Source organism: Protomyctophum bolini, assembly GCF_963924005.1.
Source record: "Protomyctophum bolini genome assembly, chromosome: 19".
Lineage (NCBI taxonomy): Eukaryota > Metazoa > Chordata > Actinopteri > Myctophiformes > Myctophidae > Protomyctophum > Protomyctophum bolini.
Window position 1 is genome coordinate 17,425,106 of NC_137880.1, and position 19,983 is coordinate 17,445,088.

Consider the following 19,983-nt stretch of genomic DNA (forward strand, 5'->3'; position numbering starts at 1 on the left):
ATTAGGTTACCAAAACAACAATAGCTATTTAGAACCCGCCCCTTCTTTCACATAATTATTCTGTAATTGTATCCATATTTCGTTCTGCACAATAGCGCCATTAATGGCAGAACAACGGTGATGAAAGCGTCGCCAGAGCAATGTTCAGGGCCATTGCCTCAGGCAATGTGGCTTTATATCGTTGCATGACGCATGCAGGTAACACATTCAGCCTAGAGGCATTTGGGCCATAATTGAAGTTGATATTAGAAGACAGGAGCCATGCGTAAGTCATGGGGAGTGGGGGGCGGTGGGGTCATCCCCCGAACACGCCCGGCGTGCTGCCAGATGCCACAGCGGTGCAACCACAGTCACCTTCGCTGTATACTTGATAAACTACTGCCACTAAGGTAACGGGGAGCACAAAACAGATACCATAAACCACTGCCCTTCATGCAAGCCCTTGACTTGGATGCCTTGGCGTAATGGCATTGTAAAAGTTGGTGTCACCGCTTAAGATGTGTGCTGCTCACACGACAATACAGCTTGGGGCAGAGAGACTACCATAGGGGGTGGAATTGAATTGTTGCTGCAGTGAGCACACACTCTGGCAACATACCAGTCGTTCACAAAGCTTTTCATTTTAAGGACCCCCCAGTTTTGTGTGCATGATTACTGATTAGGCCACGGGCCCGTCATAGTGGACCCCCAAATGGGACCCCCTGGGGGTTCCTATACTCCATTTTGTAGTATACATTCCATGTAGTGGTACTGTATATTCCATGCATACTACATGGAATGTTCAACACTACATCACATATAGGCTAAATGCCTCCAGGGCATTGTTTGCGTTCCAGCCTTGGAATGCCTACGATGTTTATCAGTCATTTTCTGTCACATCAATTTCCTGTACACCACCTACTTCTGGTTAAAAGTGGAAAAACGTAAAGGTCGACGGATATAGTACTAGTGTGGATAATCAAGACTTAACCATTGGCTAAGCAACTGAATGACAACCAAAAGGGCATTCCCATATGATATATTTTCTTCCATAAAGCCATTTAATAAAGAGAAAAATGGCTCTATACCATAAGTGGTATATTGTGCTTTTTGTACTGTAATTACCACAGCCACATGTTTTAGATCCAACGGGGGAGTCATTAGTCACCACTGCCCTTGATTTCCAAGCTATGGTATATTTACTAAGGCTTTTCTTGGTTCTATTCATAGGTTCATCTATTGTACCAATGGGTGGACTGGGTTCACTGCAATCTGTCATATTGGGCTACTAGTGTCAGTGGAGCCTGCTCTGGACTAGAACTTCTCAGGCACACTGCATGCATGGTGGGAAGACAGTAAGACACAGTATGTTATGGTATGCACTGCAACATATGTTTGCCTCCTCAACATCTCTTTTACTGTTTGAAAACGTACGTGTTCTTCTTAACTACTTAAGTGACTGTTCAGCAAAACAACGCTGATCTACAAGCGCACAACATATCAAGGGGATCAAGACGAAGTATAATGTTTAAGTGGTTATGCCCTACATACTTTGTTGTACTATGAATAGCGTCAGAATGCATCACAATACGAGCTTGTGCTTTTTTTGCTATTTTACATTTTTTATGACATGCCCAAAATAGCAACTCCATGAAACAAGTCAGCCAATGGGAAGATATAATTTTAGTTCATTCTTTACATGTTTGAAGTACTATATTTCTTCAAAGAAGTGCCACAGTCTTATGTCAGATCACTGCATTTATTTTAGGAAAAGGTAGGCAAGTAATATGATTCAACTCAACTATGTCGCATTGAGGAGTTTAAATCACATGAACCCTAGCGTCTCTATTCTGGGCATGACATAATAATCCGTTTTTGAAGAATCCATTTGTAGTAGAGGGGGGAAAAAGAGGGGGTAAAGTACAGATCTCTGGGGAACAACCGGTCAAAAAGTATATATGGGTTAAGTGGTTAAAAGTGTGTTTTTTACCTGTCACTTGGAGAAGTGATTTTCTTGCAGATTAAAGACAGTCAATAGCAGATTAGATTGCTTGTTAAGACTAACGCCTTTTTTGCAGCGTGAGATGTTTCTCTTAGGATCCTTCAGTCGCTTGATCTGAGGCGATATTTTGCACATTAAACACAATCAATACACGCCTGAGCTCTGTTTAGCAAATGCTGTGATCGGCAGACACAAATGCATGTGCGCGCACATAAAAGCATGTTATCATTCAACGCCAACATATCGTATCCATTATTCATGAGTCATGTGCTCGTTGCAGTCCAAGTAACAAGACTTTTTTATTCTTTTAGATCTCCAATATGTAGGCACCCCTACACACACACACACACACACACACACGCACACACACACACACACACACACACACACACACACACACACACACACAGGCAGCCTTAACCACTTAAAACCTACCTACAGTATACGGGTATACTTGATCGGGGTCCCCCGGGCCCCAGGGTTCTATGCTTGGGGCCCCCTCCTTTTTTTCCTTCTATATCAAATCTCTTCACCGAAAACAACCAATCTACATGACACATTGTGAGCTTATAAATCTGATATTTTCACCAGAATATGGAAGCTAAGGTTCATGTGGTTAACTCCACCTGCCATGTGGAATTGTGGATTTTTCGTAGCTAATGTCGTCATATGAATTATTCATTGTAATAAGTGGAGCTTCCAGGGGCCCTGTGTTTTATTGCATCCTCCTTTCCGGTGCTCTGACATTTAATACAGAAATGGCAAATGTGTCCAAGATCGACTGTGGCCATAATTAACGGGGGGAAATGCTTTGTTTCCTCTATGACTTCAGACTCCTCTCTGCTCCCAAAGAGGTGTTGCCAAGTCTGCGTACTATAATCAACTTTGGGGCTTGTTTGTTAAAACTGTTTAGTAGCCAAAAACGTCAAGACGTCTGATTGACGTCTTTGTAATGGATGCCATGGCCGTCAAGACGTCTCTCCCTTGGGACATTTTTCTTTTTTTCATCAATATTTAGAAAATTCCTCTAATCTGGTGTACAGGTGATGACATGCACATTACATGCATAATAGAATTACAAATGATTTCTTTCTTTATAATGGGCACTCAGAGCCTAAACTGGTGACCACCAGGTGGCGCTTAGTACGTTGGTAAATATTGGCATTATGTTTCTTGGGCTTGTTTCTAAAGTGTAGTTGCTTACTACTATCAGTCCGACTTATCAGTCCGACTGTCATTTGACCGACAACCAAACCCTAACCTAACCCTAACCGCAAGTACAGAGCAACGCATGTCGGACCAACGCATGTCGGGAGTGACCGGTGATTTCCGCATGTCGGACCTTTGGTGTGTCAGATAAGCGTGCGCACCCCCATGGCACTGCAAAAACAGGCAAAATGAGACGCCTTGAGAGCTTGTAGATCTGGCTTTTTCTCACTTTTTCTCACTTTACTTTTATAACACGAATATATCGTCCATCTGCGATTTTTGGACAGACGATGGGCGATTGAAAGAAATTGGCATATCGCCCTAACCTGACTCCGCCAGATGGGGCAGCAGAGAGTACACTGGGTTCCCCCCTCCTGCTCCCATCTGGGAACTCTCAGGCAGACTCGATGCTCCGGCCACCAAACGGCCTGGCCAATCAGCGGCAGCTAGAGGCGGGATCAAGGCAGGACTGTGTATGCCTTGATCCCGCTGTTTATACATTCATGTTCAATAAACTATTCAATCAATCAAACAAACAAACACACACATCTATATCTAGGTTGTGTTGTTACACAGTGCAAGAAAGATAGAGTGAAGGAACATACTGTAGATCACCTTTCCCAGCTATACAGATTTATAGACGCAGGAGAATTAAGCCATCCTAAATTAAGTCCCTGTTAAGATGAATTCACCTCTCTGTGCTGCAACAAATGGGTGGACAATACGTTTGGACTTGGAGGTAATTAATACATAACCTCATTGTCGGCCTGATAGATGCCCTTTCATAACAAACTACTCTTGGCTGCGGTGTATAGGGAGGTACTCCTCATTTCTTAACTAAGGACCAGAGCGTGGTAAGGTCAGAGGAATAGACTGTGATGTATTACCCTCTAAATCAGGTCTCATATGCTAAAGCCCTATATAGCTAATATTCTCTGGTTACATCAGCAGAGTTGGAAAAAAGATTCACTTCTTTGATGTGTTTGGCTAAAGCATAGAAATTAAGTCACATTATTCCAAATATTTGATATTAATAATATCATGACTATGGAAGAAATAATTCACCGGAAGAAGCATGTTGACCTTAAGCCTGCCATTTCTGCGCACAGGGTGGCTTAACTCGCTCCCCAACCAAAGCAAAGCAAAAGAAAGAAAATATGCTGTTCTTTTCAAAATCACATTCCTGTAGGTTTGCACTTAAGTTCTTGAGTTCGGACTTCGGAGCAAATTCATGCATGAAGACCTGCACTAACAAAGGTTAAATAAGTAACCAGGCAGCCTCGAAGCTGCACAAGCTGCCTGGAAATTATAAATATTTAATTGGGAGATGAATGACATTCCAATAACATAAAGACATATACACATACATGTGGATACATTATTAATATGGAAAGGATTCGATATGTGCTTATATTGTATATGGCATATCTCATTGTATCGTCTGGAAATTATACATCCCTTGGGAAAGTCTTTTTTGCATTATTAACATTTAATATTCCCACTGTGCTATTCCCAAATCAAATATACACTCATACTTAAACATGTCTAGTGTGAACATTTTATGCAGATTTCGAGGTCATGTTAGACAATTGACATCATCTCTGTTTCAGAAAGACATATTCGTGACAGTTCAAAACTTCATGCCTCAGTGACACCAGGGTGTGTCTTTGTCGGAAATATAATGATGGGCAGGTGCTTAATAAAGTTCTTTGCATTCTGCCTTGTCGCAATGTGAGGGTCCCCCTCACATTGCGAGAGCCAGTTCCTTGTTCTTGAAAATTGTCCTTGTGCTATAAATGAACATTTCCGACACGTACAGTAGCTGATATGCACAATAGTTATCAATTCATATTATATCACCATCATTAAGGAGCGGTCGTGACTCAGGAGGAAGTGCAGCTGCTTGGGGATCAGAAGGTTCCTGCGCCACTGAACACTTTTTGGGCTATCAGACCTCATCTTAATGATTGGTCTAAAAGTGAAAGTCTTTCAACGGCTAGGCTTAATCTAGACGTTAAAACGTCATTTCAACGGCTAAATATAATATATATGTAGAGGCTTAGAAAAACAGCTAATCAACGTCTAGGCTAAGCCTAGCGATTGAATAACCCGATTTTAGACGGATGTCTAATATCCAACTATGGCTCAGTGGGTCGTTTGTCCCCGGCTCCCGCTGGGTTGGTGTGAAAGTGTCTTTGAGCAAACATTTAAGCCTCAACTGCTCCCGATGAGAAGGTTTGTACTTGCCTTTCATAACAGGGTGAATGCATTGCATATTGTATTGTAAATAAGGTGTGACGCAGAAACCTGTGGACATTGCATAGAGTGGGCCTAATGGCCAAAAGAGGTGGCTGAAATGTGCCTGAATAATGCATTTTATGTTACTGTACAATATCATAGACAGAGAAGTGATGAAGAGCCTGTGATAAAATTGGAGGCAGGTGCAGTGCTGGTCAGCCTGTGATGAGCTGACGAACACAGTGATGTTGCCTCTCTAATTCTGGTAGTGGGATGCTGCAGACAAAGCATTCTTACTATAGGCACACATTTCAAGGATCTTAACTTTACAAATACCTAAGGGAGCATACATTGGAGGGCACGTCAATTCGAATTGATCCCCCTCTCGACCTCTGTGGCCGTTGGGTTGTATTTGATTAGAAGTCGTGTTTGGAATGTCCAAAGTTGTCTGTACTCGGGCTTTGCGGTGAACAGATAGCTATCCCATGGGAGTGTTCTGTTGGATCGTTACCCCATCCTCACATCTCTCCTTCACTCACTCACACACCAGTCAAAGTCCTGGAGATGTGTGAAAAAGCGCTCTGTGTGATCTGCCAGACAGACGAAATGTAGAGGGAACATTTGTTTGATTTGTTGTGACATTGTTGGCTACCGGAGGGTGCTGCTTCGTCCAGGCCAGTGGTTTTCATACTTCACAACAATGAGCAGGTCCAAATCTCAAGGCACACCTGTATTCATAGCGAAAATAGACGAGCTTGATATATATACTTGATATATTTGCTATTTTTGACAGTTTGTGAAAGCAAATATAAAAGATAATTATAAAAATAATGATTAAAAATGTTCACCTAGGCCCAGGCGGTTAGCTCAACCATCTGGGCACCTAGGCTGCTGAGTCAGCCTAATGGCGTGCCCACGGGTTCGACTCCCGATCCCGACAGCCTTTGTGTCTTCCCCCCCATATCTCTCCCCATTTCCTGATGAAGAAGAGAGGGGTGCTTTAAAAAAGGTATCTAAAAGAAAGGGGGTAGGGCTTTAAGAATATTATGTTCCGTGAGAAAGGTGGGGCATTACTTATTTATTTATTTATTTTTTAAATAATTAATAGTTTTTGTTATTTTATGCTGTGAGCTTGTAAATCATCTATTTATGATATACCCGAGTTTGTTTTTCTTTTCTCAGTTTTTAATTAATTAATTTTTTAATTTCTGGAATTTGCACTTTGCAATCCATGTAATCTGTGGTGTAGGTCTCTGCAAATTCTGGCTTAGGCACGGAACCCAAAACTCTGACATTGTTGGGGCTCTACTGTTCACCAACAACCTGCCTGGGCTACGATGACAGGCAGCGATGGGTCTCTGCTGAGAGGAAGGGATGGAACTTTAAACACCTAGAGAGTCTTCGTGTGGTGCAGAGCAGAGAAACTGTCACCTTGAATCAGGCGGCGCTTGATGGCTGGAAAACAGCAGAGAGGTTCTGCATAATAACGAAGTCCTCATAATTAGTTTCATGCTCATGTCGACACTTCCCTTCTGCCCAACCACCTCATCATCACCTTGCTTACTTCTTCTCTGCGCCATCGACGTCATTAAACTCAAGTACATAGACATATATCAGACACGATTATGCAGTGTTCTGTGACTGTCGAGAACAGGTTAAGAACGCTTCCACTGCTTTTACAAAAATAATTTGAGAACATTTAACTTATACACAAATAACTTTTTCATAGATACAGTAAAACAAACCAAATTGGCACATTTCAAACATCAGCTAACACAAGTTGAGAGGAGTTAGTGATGTACCACACTACCACAGCAGAGGAATTAGTGATGTACCACAGCAGTGAGCAAGGGTGTGTGTGTGTGTGTGTGTGTGTGTGTGTGTGTGTGTGTGTGTGTGTGTGTGTGTGTGTGTGTGTGTGTGTGTGTGTGTGTGTGTGTGTGTGTGTGTGTGTGTGTGTGTGTGTGTGTGTGTGTGTGTGCGTGCGTGTGTGCACGTGTCTGTGTGATATCTCAGCAATTTCAGCAGTGCTTTCATGACTCAGACACTTATCAATTACACATTAGTCAGCTAAACACCCTCTTCCACTCCAGGGACGTCTGAGACATGAAATAAGGTGAGACGTTTTATCCTGATCGAGCAGAGCTCAACTCCTGGTTATCACACATGATAACCAGGAGTTGAGTTGTCCTTGTGTTACTGCAGTAACACAAGGACAGTGGTGAAAAGTAACTAAGTATATGTTCTAGACTAGTACTAGTAGACACATTTTTGCGTGTGTTTGCTAAACTGGTTAAACTGTGCTGGTAACATTTTTTTTAATGATTGCATCATGGCACTTTATCCATAGGCTTGTGTTGTGTTGGTAACTTTTTAAACTTTTTATATGAACTGCACGTCATCTTAGAGTGATAATGAAAAGATCGGGTGTAAACCTTGCCTAGACCAGATCAAACGGGCGATTTTGGATTTTTTTAGACCAGGCATTCATCCGAGGTGGAAACTAAAGTCTGGTGACGCAAGGTTAGTGGTTAGTGGTGTGAGAATCGGAGCGGCAGGGGCGGTATTGCAGTTGGTGTACCGCACTGTTGTGATGAAAAGAGAGTTGAGCCAGAAGGCAAAGCTCTCTCTCTACCGAGCAATCTTCGTTCCTACTCTCACCTATGGTCATGAAGTGTGGGTCATGACCGAAAGAATAAGGTTGCGAATACAAGCGGCCGAAATGGGTTTTCTTGGCTGGCATCTCCCTTAGAGATAGGGTGAGAAGTTCAGTCACGCGAGAGAGACTCAGTGCTTCTTCACCTGGAAAGGAGCCAGCTTAGGTGGTTCGGACATCTGGTTAGGATGCCTCTCGGGCGTCTGCCTAGGGAGGTCCTCGAGGCACGTCCCACTGGGAGGAGAACCCTGGGCAGACCAAGGCGCAGTTGGAGGAAACACATCGACTCACTGGCCTTGGAACGTCTCGGGATCCCCCAGGAGGAAATCACTGATGTTGCTCTGGAGAGGGAAGACTGGAGCTCTCTGGTGGAGCGACCCGACTCAAGACACAGCTCCTGCCCCATTTAATGGAAAAGCAGCAGGATATGGGGGCGGTTGATTGAATTACATACAACATTCACCGTGTGATGAACAAATTTACGTTCACAAAATGCACATGTTGTACACTACAGTATGGCCCTGTGTGCGGGCCTGCCTGCCTAAATGCATAATCATTTCCAGATAAACAAAATCTCCATGTTATTGCTCTTTCCTCTCTTTGGACATGCTCAGTGTGATCCAGGGTGTTTTTTGGTTTATTTCTAAATTCTGTCTATCTCGTGGCTGATCTTGGGAAAAGGGATTGTGGCTATCCTGCCAGGTGATCAGGTGTTAGTTTTGCTGACAAAATATGTGACCCAATACAGCAAATGGATGGTCACGCCGGTGCACAATATAGCATGAATGGCATGTAATTTGAATTCAAACCACACTAATACTTAGTTGGCCAGGGTCCCTCTGGGCTTTATACTAGGTTCACTCTTTTTTCTCCTAGGCATCAAATCTCTTTGCCAAAAATAGCAGATACTTCTTCAAGGGGTTAAACACAGTTTTGTAATCTTCAGATACTTATACAAACATTTGCCCAAACTTCAAGCAAGCTCACAGCGTGATATGTGCTTGTCGATCATCTATTGTCACATTTTATTATATCAAGAGCTATTATAATGACGTACCTAAATCGTGAGCACATGGTACTGATATAGTAAATTAAAATATATAATTCATAACATTTTGTATCACATTTGTAATAATGATGTGTGGTTGTCACAAAATCCCAAGTTTGGGAACTACAGGTCAATATTCTGGGAATCTGTCAAAAGCAGCTCAGAGAATCAGAATCATCACACAGTTACAGATGTACAAAGAGTGTGAAATTATTTTTGTGAAAGCTCTAAACAATTGCACTTTAAGAATAGGGAACAAGATAATGGAGAGGAATAACATTGCAGGAAGGCACAGTCAAATCAAATATAGCTGTGACTGACTGACTGCACACAGTTGTGCCGTGATGTTACTTTCCATTTACAAGCCACAAAAACAGCCCCCTAAAAATAGCCATTGGTGAGATTGAAGTGCTAAATGAAAAAGCACACTATACGGTGCACAGCCGTTCCCATCATCGTCTATGTAGAACCCCACCCCACACTCCAGCACTTGCTGTGGCGTGCTGCCCGGCCGGCAACCCTTCACACCACTCTTCTATTTCCAGGTTGCAGTAGAAGTAAAAGTATCAGTACTGCAAAGTAGAAAACACTTGTGTGACTCGGTAATCAAAATGTACTTGAGTAAAAGCATTGGCATCATAATATACTTAAAGTACCAAAAGTAAACGTACACATCATTATGCCTATGGTCCCATTTCACAAGTTTTCAATCCTTTGAAAATAGCAGATCTACAAGTTCACAAGATTGTCTATTTTCAAATTTCCAAAGTATATATAGCGCTGAAGTGGTTAATGTTTTGTAATAATAATCAAAATCTACAAAGTAACTATAACTAAAGTTTTTATATAGTTGTAGTGGAGTAAATGAGATTAGTGGAGTAGAAGTAAAATGATTGAAAATTGGAAGAACCCCAAAAACAAATAGTATTTAAATACACTACTTGTAACTTGATTAAATCTACTTGTACTGTATGTACCCACACTGTGCTTCTTCTCAGTGGCTTATCTGCAGTGGGTTTCATAAATATTGTCAACAGTACTTGAGTAAAAGTACTTAGCTACTTAAGACTTTCCACCACTGGTGCTACTATGTGTGGGGGTGGGGGGTCCTCGCCAGCTGTTCTGAGCAACACATCTGCTCCGCAGGCTTCTCCTTTCTGCAGCTCTGTCCCAATGGTGGAGAAGGTTGCAGGTCCAACACAAAATGCCTTGACGGGAGCTTTCTCCACACTGCAGTAACTACATGGAACAGCCTTTCCCCTGCTGTTGTCCAATACACAACATCAAGTGGTGTTCATGCCTTTAAGAAGAGACACTGAACAAACACCTCCTCAGCATCAGACTGTAATCCCAAAAACGCTCAAGGACATTCAATCATGCACAAGTTCAGCTCATATCATACAGTCTATCCTGAGTTTAGTTCAGCTCATATCATTCAGTCTATCCTGAGTTTAGTTCAGCTCATATCATACAGTCTATCCTGAGTTTAGTTCAGCTCATATCATACAGTCTATCCTGAGTTTAGTTCAGCTCATATCATACAGTCTATCCTGAGTTTAGTTCAGCTCATATCATACAGTCTATCCTGAGTTTAGTTCAGCTCATATCATACAGTCTATCCTGAGTTTAGTTCAGCTTATAATCATACAGTCTATCCTGAGTTTAGTTCAGCTCATATCATACAGTCTATCCTGAGTTTAGTTCAGCTCATAATCATACAGTCTATCCTGAGTTTAGTTCAGCTTATAATCATACAGTCTATCCTGAGTTTAGTTCAGCTCATATCATACAGTCTATCCTGAGTTTAGTTCAGCTCATAATCATACAGTCTATCCTGAGTTTAGTTCAGCTCATATTAATCATACAGTCTATCCTGAGTTTAGTTCAGCTCATATCATACAGTCTATCCTGAGTTTAGTTCAGCTCATATCATACAGTCTATCCTGAGTTTAGTTCAGCTTATAATCATACAGTCTATCCTGAGTTTAGTTCAGCTCATATCATACAGTCTATCCTGAGTTTAGTTCAGCTCATAATCATACAGTCTATCCTGAGTTTAGTTCAGCTTATAATCATACAGTCTATCCTGAGTTTAGTTCAGCTCATATCATACAGTCTATCCTGAGTTTAGTTCAGCTCATAATCGTACAGTCTATCCTGAGTTTAGTTCAGCTCATATCATAAAGTCTATCCTGAGTTTAGTTCAGCTCATATCATAAAGTCTATCTTGAGTCTCATAAAGCCTGTATCTGCCTATGCTTAAAAATAAACATGATTATTATAATATAGTTACCTAAAACTAACAAAATAACTCAAACTGAAATTGCAAATAAAAGTAAAAACATTTTAGTTACCATAAATGTAATTGAGAACGAGGCTTAACATAAATAGTTTTCGTCGGTATCCAAGATTCTTCTTGTCGATGTCGATCTACAAGCTTTTGGAATCATTCCCCTGACTACAGTTTAAAATATAAACTCAAACTAACACGATTTTTATTTTGTTTTTGAATAAATAATTAAATATTCTAAACTATAATAACCTTGGCTCCTTCTCCATCACCTTTCCCCACTTATTTAATCATGTACAGATATCACAAATCCCATCAGTGCACTTAACTGTGAAGACAAAAACAGCATCTACCTACATAATCTTGTTAGCTGCCACCGTGGCATGGTGAATACAGGGGACACCGTGGCATGGTGAATACAGGGGACACCGTGGCATGGTGAATACAGGGGACACCGTGGTATGGTGAATACAGGGGACAAAATACCAGGGGACCCTTCAAAACAAATAAGTTCGTGGCTGCTTTCTCAACAGATGGCCATGAAGATAAGAAAACATTTAATGTACGGTAAGCGTGTTGTAGTATTGACTAATGCTTGTTCAGTTTAGAGAATGTTAGTTGGCCGCAGTGAAATCTCTTTCTCCATTTTATTTTGTATGCTGTAATGATGAGTGTTTAAACACATGACACATCCCTATAGCATCCCTATTCTGAGCAATGAGCATGTCATATTTGACAAAAGTAAGAGATCTACAACTTGATCCACTTATAGTGGATCTTAGTGGATCTATTTTTGGTGAAGAGATTTGGTGAGAGATAATGTATAAATAAACGTCAAATTAAGTAATCAAAGTGATATTGAAATCATACTGTGTCTGTGATATAGTAGGAATATTTATTTTATATTTTGAATATGTTGATCACAATGTCTTGGAGACAATGGAGAGAGAGTGTACTTATCTACGTGTGGGCATCTGTGCATTGTGTGTGTGTGTGTGTGTGTGTGTGTGTGTGTGTGTGTGTGTGTGTGTGTGTGTGTGTGTGTGTGTGTGTGTGTGTGTGTGTGTGTGTGTGTGCGCATCTTTGTGTGTGTACTGTTGATGTGTTTGTGTACAAACCTTAAAATATGAATCACTGCCACAGTCCCACACAGGCCTTGAGGGGAAAGAATCATAAACCATGAATGTGGAGAGGTCTTCCCTTTGTCCCTCGACATACACATCACGACTTCATTGCAAGGTTGCTTGTCTTATTTGCTGTTTCAAGGTCACAGCACAGTCTTCTCAGTCCGCAGCACTCATCCCTCATTGTATTCCACCCACCACTGCTCTCACTCACCATTTCAAGCCTTTTGTATGAGGAAGCACTGCGAGATTTAATTAGCATTTAATGCCTACTTTATTCTCTCTGCAAAATCTCGTACTCACAATCTCCCGTTTTCCCAATTATTCTGTCACTCTGCAAAACCCTGATGCTCCAATTCTGACTTTTAGAATAGTGTCTAACTCCAGTGTGCATAATGTAGTAGCCCAGGGTTTCTCAAATGTTTCCATGCCAAGCACCCCTATATACGAATATTCAGCGAAAATATGTGCAGAAAATAACAGATAGCGGCGTGTTGCGTACTTGTAGATCGGCTATTTGCAGTGAAGATATTAGGTGTAGAGGGGAAAAGGGGGGGGCAAGTATAGACACCTTTGTAGGCCCTATAGAAGTACTGTATAGGGTTTAAGTCTGCTCAAAGTATCAACCTTGCTCTGCCCGCCTGCCTGCCTCCATCGTTCCGGTGTGCTACACACGGATTCACAAGTCTGACCATAAACCTATAAGCATTGTATTCTATAGGGTTTTGAAAAAACATAATTCTGCTGAAACTCCAAATTGTTTCATAATAGAAATTTAGAAAATGTTAAATGTCATGTCTATAAAGGTAATTGATGTGGTACAGTATGGACTTGAGCTAAAGAAAGCATAATGATGAATCAAGAGGTCAATGGTACTTATAAATTATCAAAGTTAAAATGTTCAATGGTGAATTAAATAGGTGAAATGAATACTACTTGAGTTACTTGAGTTAAGATTAAAATACGTTGACATTCTTTATAAGCAATCACTCAAAACATTGGATAAAAAAAACAAAGTTATTGTCATATCACTAAAATACTTTTCAGAACAATTGCTTTTGGGCAGACATCCCACATACCTCGAATACTATACCAACAGAAGGAATATCACGTCTCTTATTGTGTGGTACTTTAAAATGATCTCATAACAGAATCTATAATATGTTTAGTGCTCTTTGTGCTATGCATTATGTTTTTCTGTATGTCTTCTCTATGCCTGAATGTTGGAATGTTTTTATGCTGATCATACTGTAGGCTGTAGGGCGTCTTGTTAATGCCCAAGAGTTTTGCTCACTTGTCTGTGCCGCTTACAGTATGTGTTCTCACTGTTCTGTATGTTCTTTTATGCTGCCTGTAGTGCTTCTTGTTATTGTTTGTGTTGTTAATCTCTGCCAGGAGATTCATGCATTCGCCCCATGTGCGTGTCTGTCTACATGCTAATCTTGCATACAGGCTTTGGTGGATTACCGAAAAATTAGAATGACAGCAATTCTGACAGAAAGATGGAGGGAGTTGTAGACAATGAATGTGTATGAGAGTATGTATGAGAGAGAAGGAGATCGGGGGGGGTGGGTACAGTAGATAGTAGTAGGTACAATGGACAACTGGTAATAATCACATGCTGTGCTACTGTTACATGGAACAGTTAGTCATTTCACTGCATACGTCATTATTATATGCATCCTGGCATAGATGGGCAGATTGGACACTCTACTAACCACTCTTGTGTTATGTATATTCTTGTATTAACATTAACATGCTCAAGTAGTACATATGAGAATGAGGTGTACTGCTTGCCTAAATCTGATACATTTACATGGTGCATTAACTGCATTTAAGTTCTCAAGTTTATTTATGTGCACTGTTCGTTTAAGACATGCCTCTCTAGAGCGTCGAAGTCCCGCCCCCGATGAGGGCCCAGGAAATAATTCCCCATTCATTTTCCCCATAGATTTTTCAAGTATTTTTTTAAAGACGTTTACGCCGCGGACAAAGCCAACTCTTGTTGTGTTGAAGAAAATGCCAGCCCTCATTATGTCCTTCTCACATGATTTTATTTACCTCTGACGAGAGTGGACAACGTATGCGTTTCGGCCTGGTTGGCCTTCCTCAGCGTTGTCTTGACAGATTTGAATTATAAAGTTGCCAAACATATAGACAGTTGCCTAGAATACAGTCGCTTGGTAATATTGCTGCAGTTCATATTGTAAATTAAACAATATTGTTATATTGTGAGTATGTAGATCTATTTTTGGGGAACACATTTGGTGTACAGGGAAAAAATGAGAGGGCCGAGGATAAACCTCTCGGGGACCCCGGCCAGTGGTTAAATTCCTGACTATGGTCGTCAGCAGGTGTTTGACCTTATGCTGCTTCCTCTGGGAGTTTGCCATTCACTCCTAAGGACAAGAGATCGTTTTTCTTATACACGCCATGGTGCATGGTTAGTCGCTGCTGCACCAAGCAGACAGACAGGATTGTGCCAGAGAGTGGGTTCAAGACAAAGGGGGATCTGTGCAGCGACGGGTGATAAATAATGTAGGTGTAATATTGCAAAATGGACGTATGGTTTAGAGGAGCACAGAGCGGAGCGGGGAGAACAGAGGAGGGCAGAGATCCAACCCCAAAAGCACAATCATTCCCCTGTGCATACGCAATGATCAATATCAATATAAGGCACACAGTGGTGAATTATTCATCACTGTTCTGATCCTTGTCTCTCTCTTTCTTTCTTTCTTTCTTTCTTTCTTTCTTTCTTTCTTTCTTTCTTAAATCTTTTTCTGCGTCTCTCTGTCTCTGTCTCTCTCTCCCTCTCCCTCTGTTTCTGCCTTTCCCACATTCTCCCACTACTCTTTCATCCCTTCACCATGTGCTCAGAATGACTGGGCTAAAATAATAACACTGATGCCAGTGTATTTCTGCAAAATGACTCGGAACTCTTTCTTCAACGAAGAGCCAAATAAGAATTGAGATTGTTTTGGCACAACAAGTGACTGTGATGAATGCACACGTTCATGTTTGGCCTCCACGTTGCCACTGGAAACTGATAACAGCTGCCCAAACGTGAGCGGTTTACCTTTGTGTTGTACTGTCATGTTGGAGGAGGGACAACAGAAGTAATGAATGTCATCACCTCTCATGCCATGCTAAAATGGAAAGTGATTATTCTCTGTAATCAAAGGTGCAAAATACACAATACTGAGAATGTGAAGAGAAGAGAGGTATCAGGATCGGGCATCAAGATGATCTCATAATCCTTACTTTTGTAAGATTTCGGGTTTTGGCATTTTATGCTTTATATTAGGACATATAGGACACATTTATAAACCAAGGGAGAGGGGAGACATGCGAGGCAAGATGGCATTTGGGGAATTTGGGTCCTCACAATGACCATGCAGTATGTCTGTTAACATACAGACTTGCAAATTTGCAATGTTAACTGGCCGAACCAACTGGCACCACCACCATATATATTTAATGTGTCTCATCATTGGTTTAGAGATGGTAAGGTGTCTCTTAGACAAAACGAAATACGTGCACATTCTAATAAGATTACAGGTGCTGAACAAACGACAGCTCAACAGCGAAAATCAATAGTCTGCACACTGGTTCCCAGCTTCAAAAAGCTGATATATTTTCCGCAAGGTAACCAAGTCCTGACATAATGAAGTCTACTACGGGCACACCGGCACAGTATTAAAGTTGTTATGGATTTTGGGCAGTAGCCTATGACCTTATATATACCAGTGTTGATTCCGTTGACTAAAACTTTGACTATTTCACTAAATAGAAACTAAATAAAAACTAAGCTATGATGACTAAAACTAAGACTATAAATATAGGCTATTGGCGATTTCGTCAATAAATAAAAACTAGACTAAAATGTTATGGAGGGACTAGTGGAGAAGAGATCCAGTAGAACTAGCATGTGTGCGTGTATGCGTGCTGAAAATACAGTAGCAGATCCGCCAAGACCTGCCAAAATACATTTTAGTCAACTGTAGATTTGGTCGACTAAAATCGTATGATATTTAGTCGAATAAACTAGACTAAAACTACAACTTTTCAGATGACTAAAATATGACTAAAAGTGTTATTCAAAAGACTAAACTAAATCAAAATTTGCTTTCAAAATGGAAAGAACAATACTTTATATTTCAAGCACCACGTACACAGTAATCTGAAGAAAGATATAGCCCTGGAATATCAGTAAGAGTGAACATGATTATATGAAGGTTGTACTGTTACACACTGGTAATAATAATCCATAAAAACATTACTACTGTGCCCTTCCTGGCTCTGGGTGTTGAGGGGCTGTCTTTTCAACATTGCGTGGAAGTCTGGGGCAGTGCCGAGGGAGTGGCAGACCGGGATGGTGGTCCCACTACTTAAAAAGGGCGATCAGAGGGTGTGTGCCCTCTGTGGTTCATTTTGAAGTAGAGAAAATAGCATTGTTCTGGCACTGATCCCAGGACAGTATGGATACTTACCACAGACCTCTGCCCTCATGGCATGTCAATGTGTGTTGTCTTCCATGGTTTTTGACCGCAGGCTGTCTGTCCTTGTGATAAATAGCAGGTGTGTAAAGAATTGACCTATAGCTAAGCCCCTCCCCAAACTGCTATGGTCCAATCACAGCTAAGCATAACATGACCAAATGTTAGATTTTTGGGCAAATTAATTGCCTGGAAAAAGCACTGTGGACCTTACTAGGTAAACCATTTTTTACCTAATGTCATCACATCACATTTAAGAACACTATCGATACCATGAAGCTGTGATTAGAATGGCTATCTGTCACTGTGAAGAGCAAAGACTAGCACTTTTCCACATTTTGATCATGCATGATGTTGCACAAGTGGTAGGTCAGCTGTCAGCATATCTTTAATGACACAGTGGATTTCTGCTTGGCTCATTAGCTCAGAATGCAAGCTCTGGTGAAATAGATCATTTGTGACATGTGTCAGTCAAAACAGTGTCAGACTAATTGCCTGCTCCTCATTACAACTATTTTCAATCAGCTTTCAGGTAAAATTCATTCAGTGTTCATTTTAACCATCTGTAGCCGCCAGCGGTCCATTTGGTTACATTGACTTTAATTAACATTCTCTGGATGTTACTGTGTACTGAGATGAAATACCATATATAATGTCTCTGCTTTCCTTTGACACACATTTCGACTAGGCAACATTACTGATTATAGGAGGGACTTAATTGTCCTGTCTCGATATAGCACATGATGATGTACTTTAATTTCATGCATGGCACTGACATCTTCCAGGTCAACAGAAAGGTAACTAGTCTGGGAAAGATTCAAACAGCCAAGCCTATGCCTTTTTTAGAAGATACAATGCAGTAATTTACAGATGCCATTATCTCTGTAGCTGTAGGCTACTTTGTTGTTGCCAAGAACAATGAGTATGAGGCACTGAACGAGAGCGCAGTTATGCCATTGTCACTATTCTTTATTACAGTATTATATAAAGACTTTCCCCCCCCACACTATCTATTAATATGACACTTTAGACATGGTTACATAATAAGTCCTATGAATAATTCCGCTGTCTGTACGAAAACCAAAAACAATGCAAGTGCTATGAATAGCAGAATTAAAGTTTGAAAGGTCCACTTTGAGAATTGTTTTTAGTTTTCTCCCTACAGCATTCTAGCTCAGAAGTCTTTTACGCTCAGCTACATTTTATCTTTGCGCCTCACGTCCTGATATATGTGGTGACAGTGATAGGAGTTCATTTTGGAATCGACTGTTGCCACTTCTGCCTCCTTTAGAAACTCCAGCAAGCTTCAGGAAGATAAACAACTCACAGCTCTCATCTCAGCAGTCGGGGCATTTAATAATTGAATGTTTGTTTTTTTTAAGGTCAAATTCAGGGCATTAAGTTTTGATTGCTGGTGGTAATGCTGCCAATTAGACATTCACAGTCTGAAAGCAGTAGCCACCCCCGGCCGGCAGGTTGTCCACACATTAGATCAAATAAATAAATACATCTTCACTAAGGGGGGTGGACGGCCGGGCATTAGCTCTAATGGTACTGCAGCACTTTCCAGGGACCCTACGAGTGTGGCTTAATCACTCGTAAGACTTGATTGAGTGTGTGTTAATAAACATTAGGCTGTCTCTCTATCCTCACGGTGACTAGGGGTTTAAGCCTGATTGATAGGCTAGGCTACTTCGACGAGTGACACCGGAAGGAAAATAGCCAATCTACAAGCTCACAACGCATCTCAATGTGACGTGTTGTGAGCTTGTACATCGGCTTGTAGATCCGCTATTTTCATCGTACAACGAAGTATGTATAAATTACGAATTACAGTATGTGTGCTGCTCTCCACAGGCCGAAGACGCAGTCCTGAAGATTGATGGAGGGCCATGCTATTCAAACAGCAGGCATTGCTGAGACAGAAGCTCTTCGTCCTGGTCAGCCTCGCTATTGGAAGCCTCCTCTACCTCGTGGCCAGGGTCGGGACCTTGGATAAGTGGGTATCTGCAGTGCTAATCGAAGGCTTTGTTTTGTTTAATCCAATTAAATGTCTCATATCACATCAAGTTAATCATCATAATAAATGCCCCAATGAAATCACTGTGGCGGTGAGACGGGGGACATTATTCATGAATCTGCATTTCAATCAGTCCTGAGCAAAATAGAAAAATAGGCTATTTGATTGGAACAAATTAAGGTAATGGAATAATAATAATGTCTGTTGTATATTCTAAATCATTGAAATGCTTTGTGAGCAATAACACATTTACTGGATAAGCCTATAAACGATCCAGCTGGCTTGTGCTTTCCTATTTGCAGTAGGCTTTGGAAGGAGTATATCTGTGAATCTCACACGTCCACACAGCACAAGACACTTAACACCAGATCACACTGCAGCTCCACAGAGTAAAGTGCACTACAACATGAAATCAAGCCAAGGGCCTTAGTTTAGCAGACAGCAATCCAAACAGTGTAAAAGTCCCCTTAATGGCAGCCAAAGCGCAAAGGAGAGCTTAATCTAACCATCTCTTTACTACAATAAGTCAATTCACATAAGGTGTTCACTAACAGTACCCAGGCAGCTGAATATGAAAAGTTATTTCCTTGTGTTCCCCGTGTACACAGGACATAGTGCTGAACAGTCACGCAATTCGCAAGATTAGTTCCGAACAGACATACTACACAAAGACAACATACAGACATACCTCTTATCAGCCTTCTTGTGCAGTGTTGTGAGGACCCAAAGATTGGCGACTTGCCATCTGTTAGGAAAGTTATTTTATTGCTCATGACGTCACTTTGTCCTCTTGTGACTGGCCTCCCTCTGGTGGCTACATTTAGAACACCCCTTGTATAATTGAGATGCATGGAATCTCTTGAGTATCTGTGTGTCTGTGTTGTCTATATACAAATTCAGAAACGGGTCTCATGGTCGTAG

At 41.2% G+C, this 19,983-nt stretch overlaps 1 protein-coding gene across 1 annotated transcript in view; it reads left to right on the forward strand.

Moving 5' to 3' along the window:
* LOC308334161 (heparan sulfate glucosamine 3-O-sulfotransferase 5) overlaps positions 1–19,983 on the forward strand; it is a 59,553-nt gene that overhangs the window by 36,868 nt on the left and 2,702 nt on the right. Inside the window, exon 2 of the mRNA XM_080790756.1 lies at positions 18,900–19,041. Coding sequence (XP_080646882.1) covers positions 18,935–19,041 — 107 coding nt within the window. The 5' untranslated portion in view covers positions 18,900–18,934. The remainder of the gene's footprint in view (positions 1–18,899; positions 19,042–19,983) is intronic.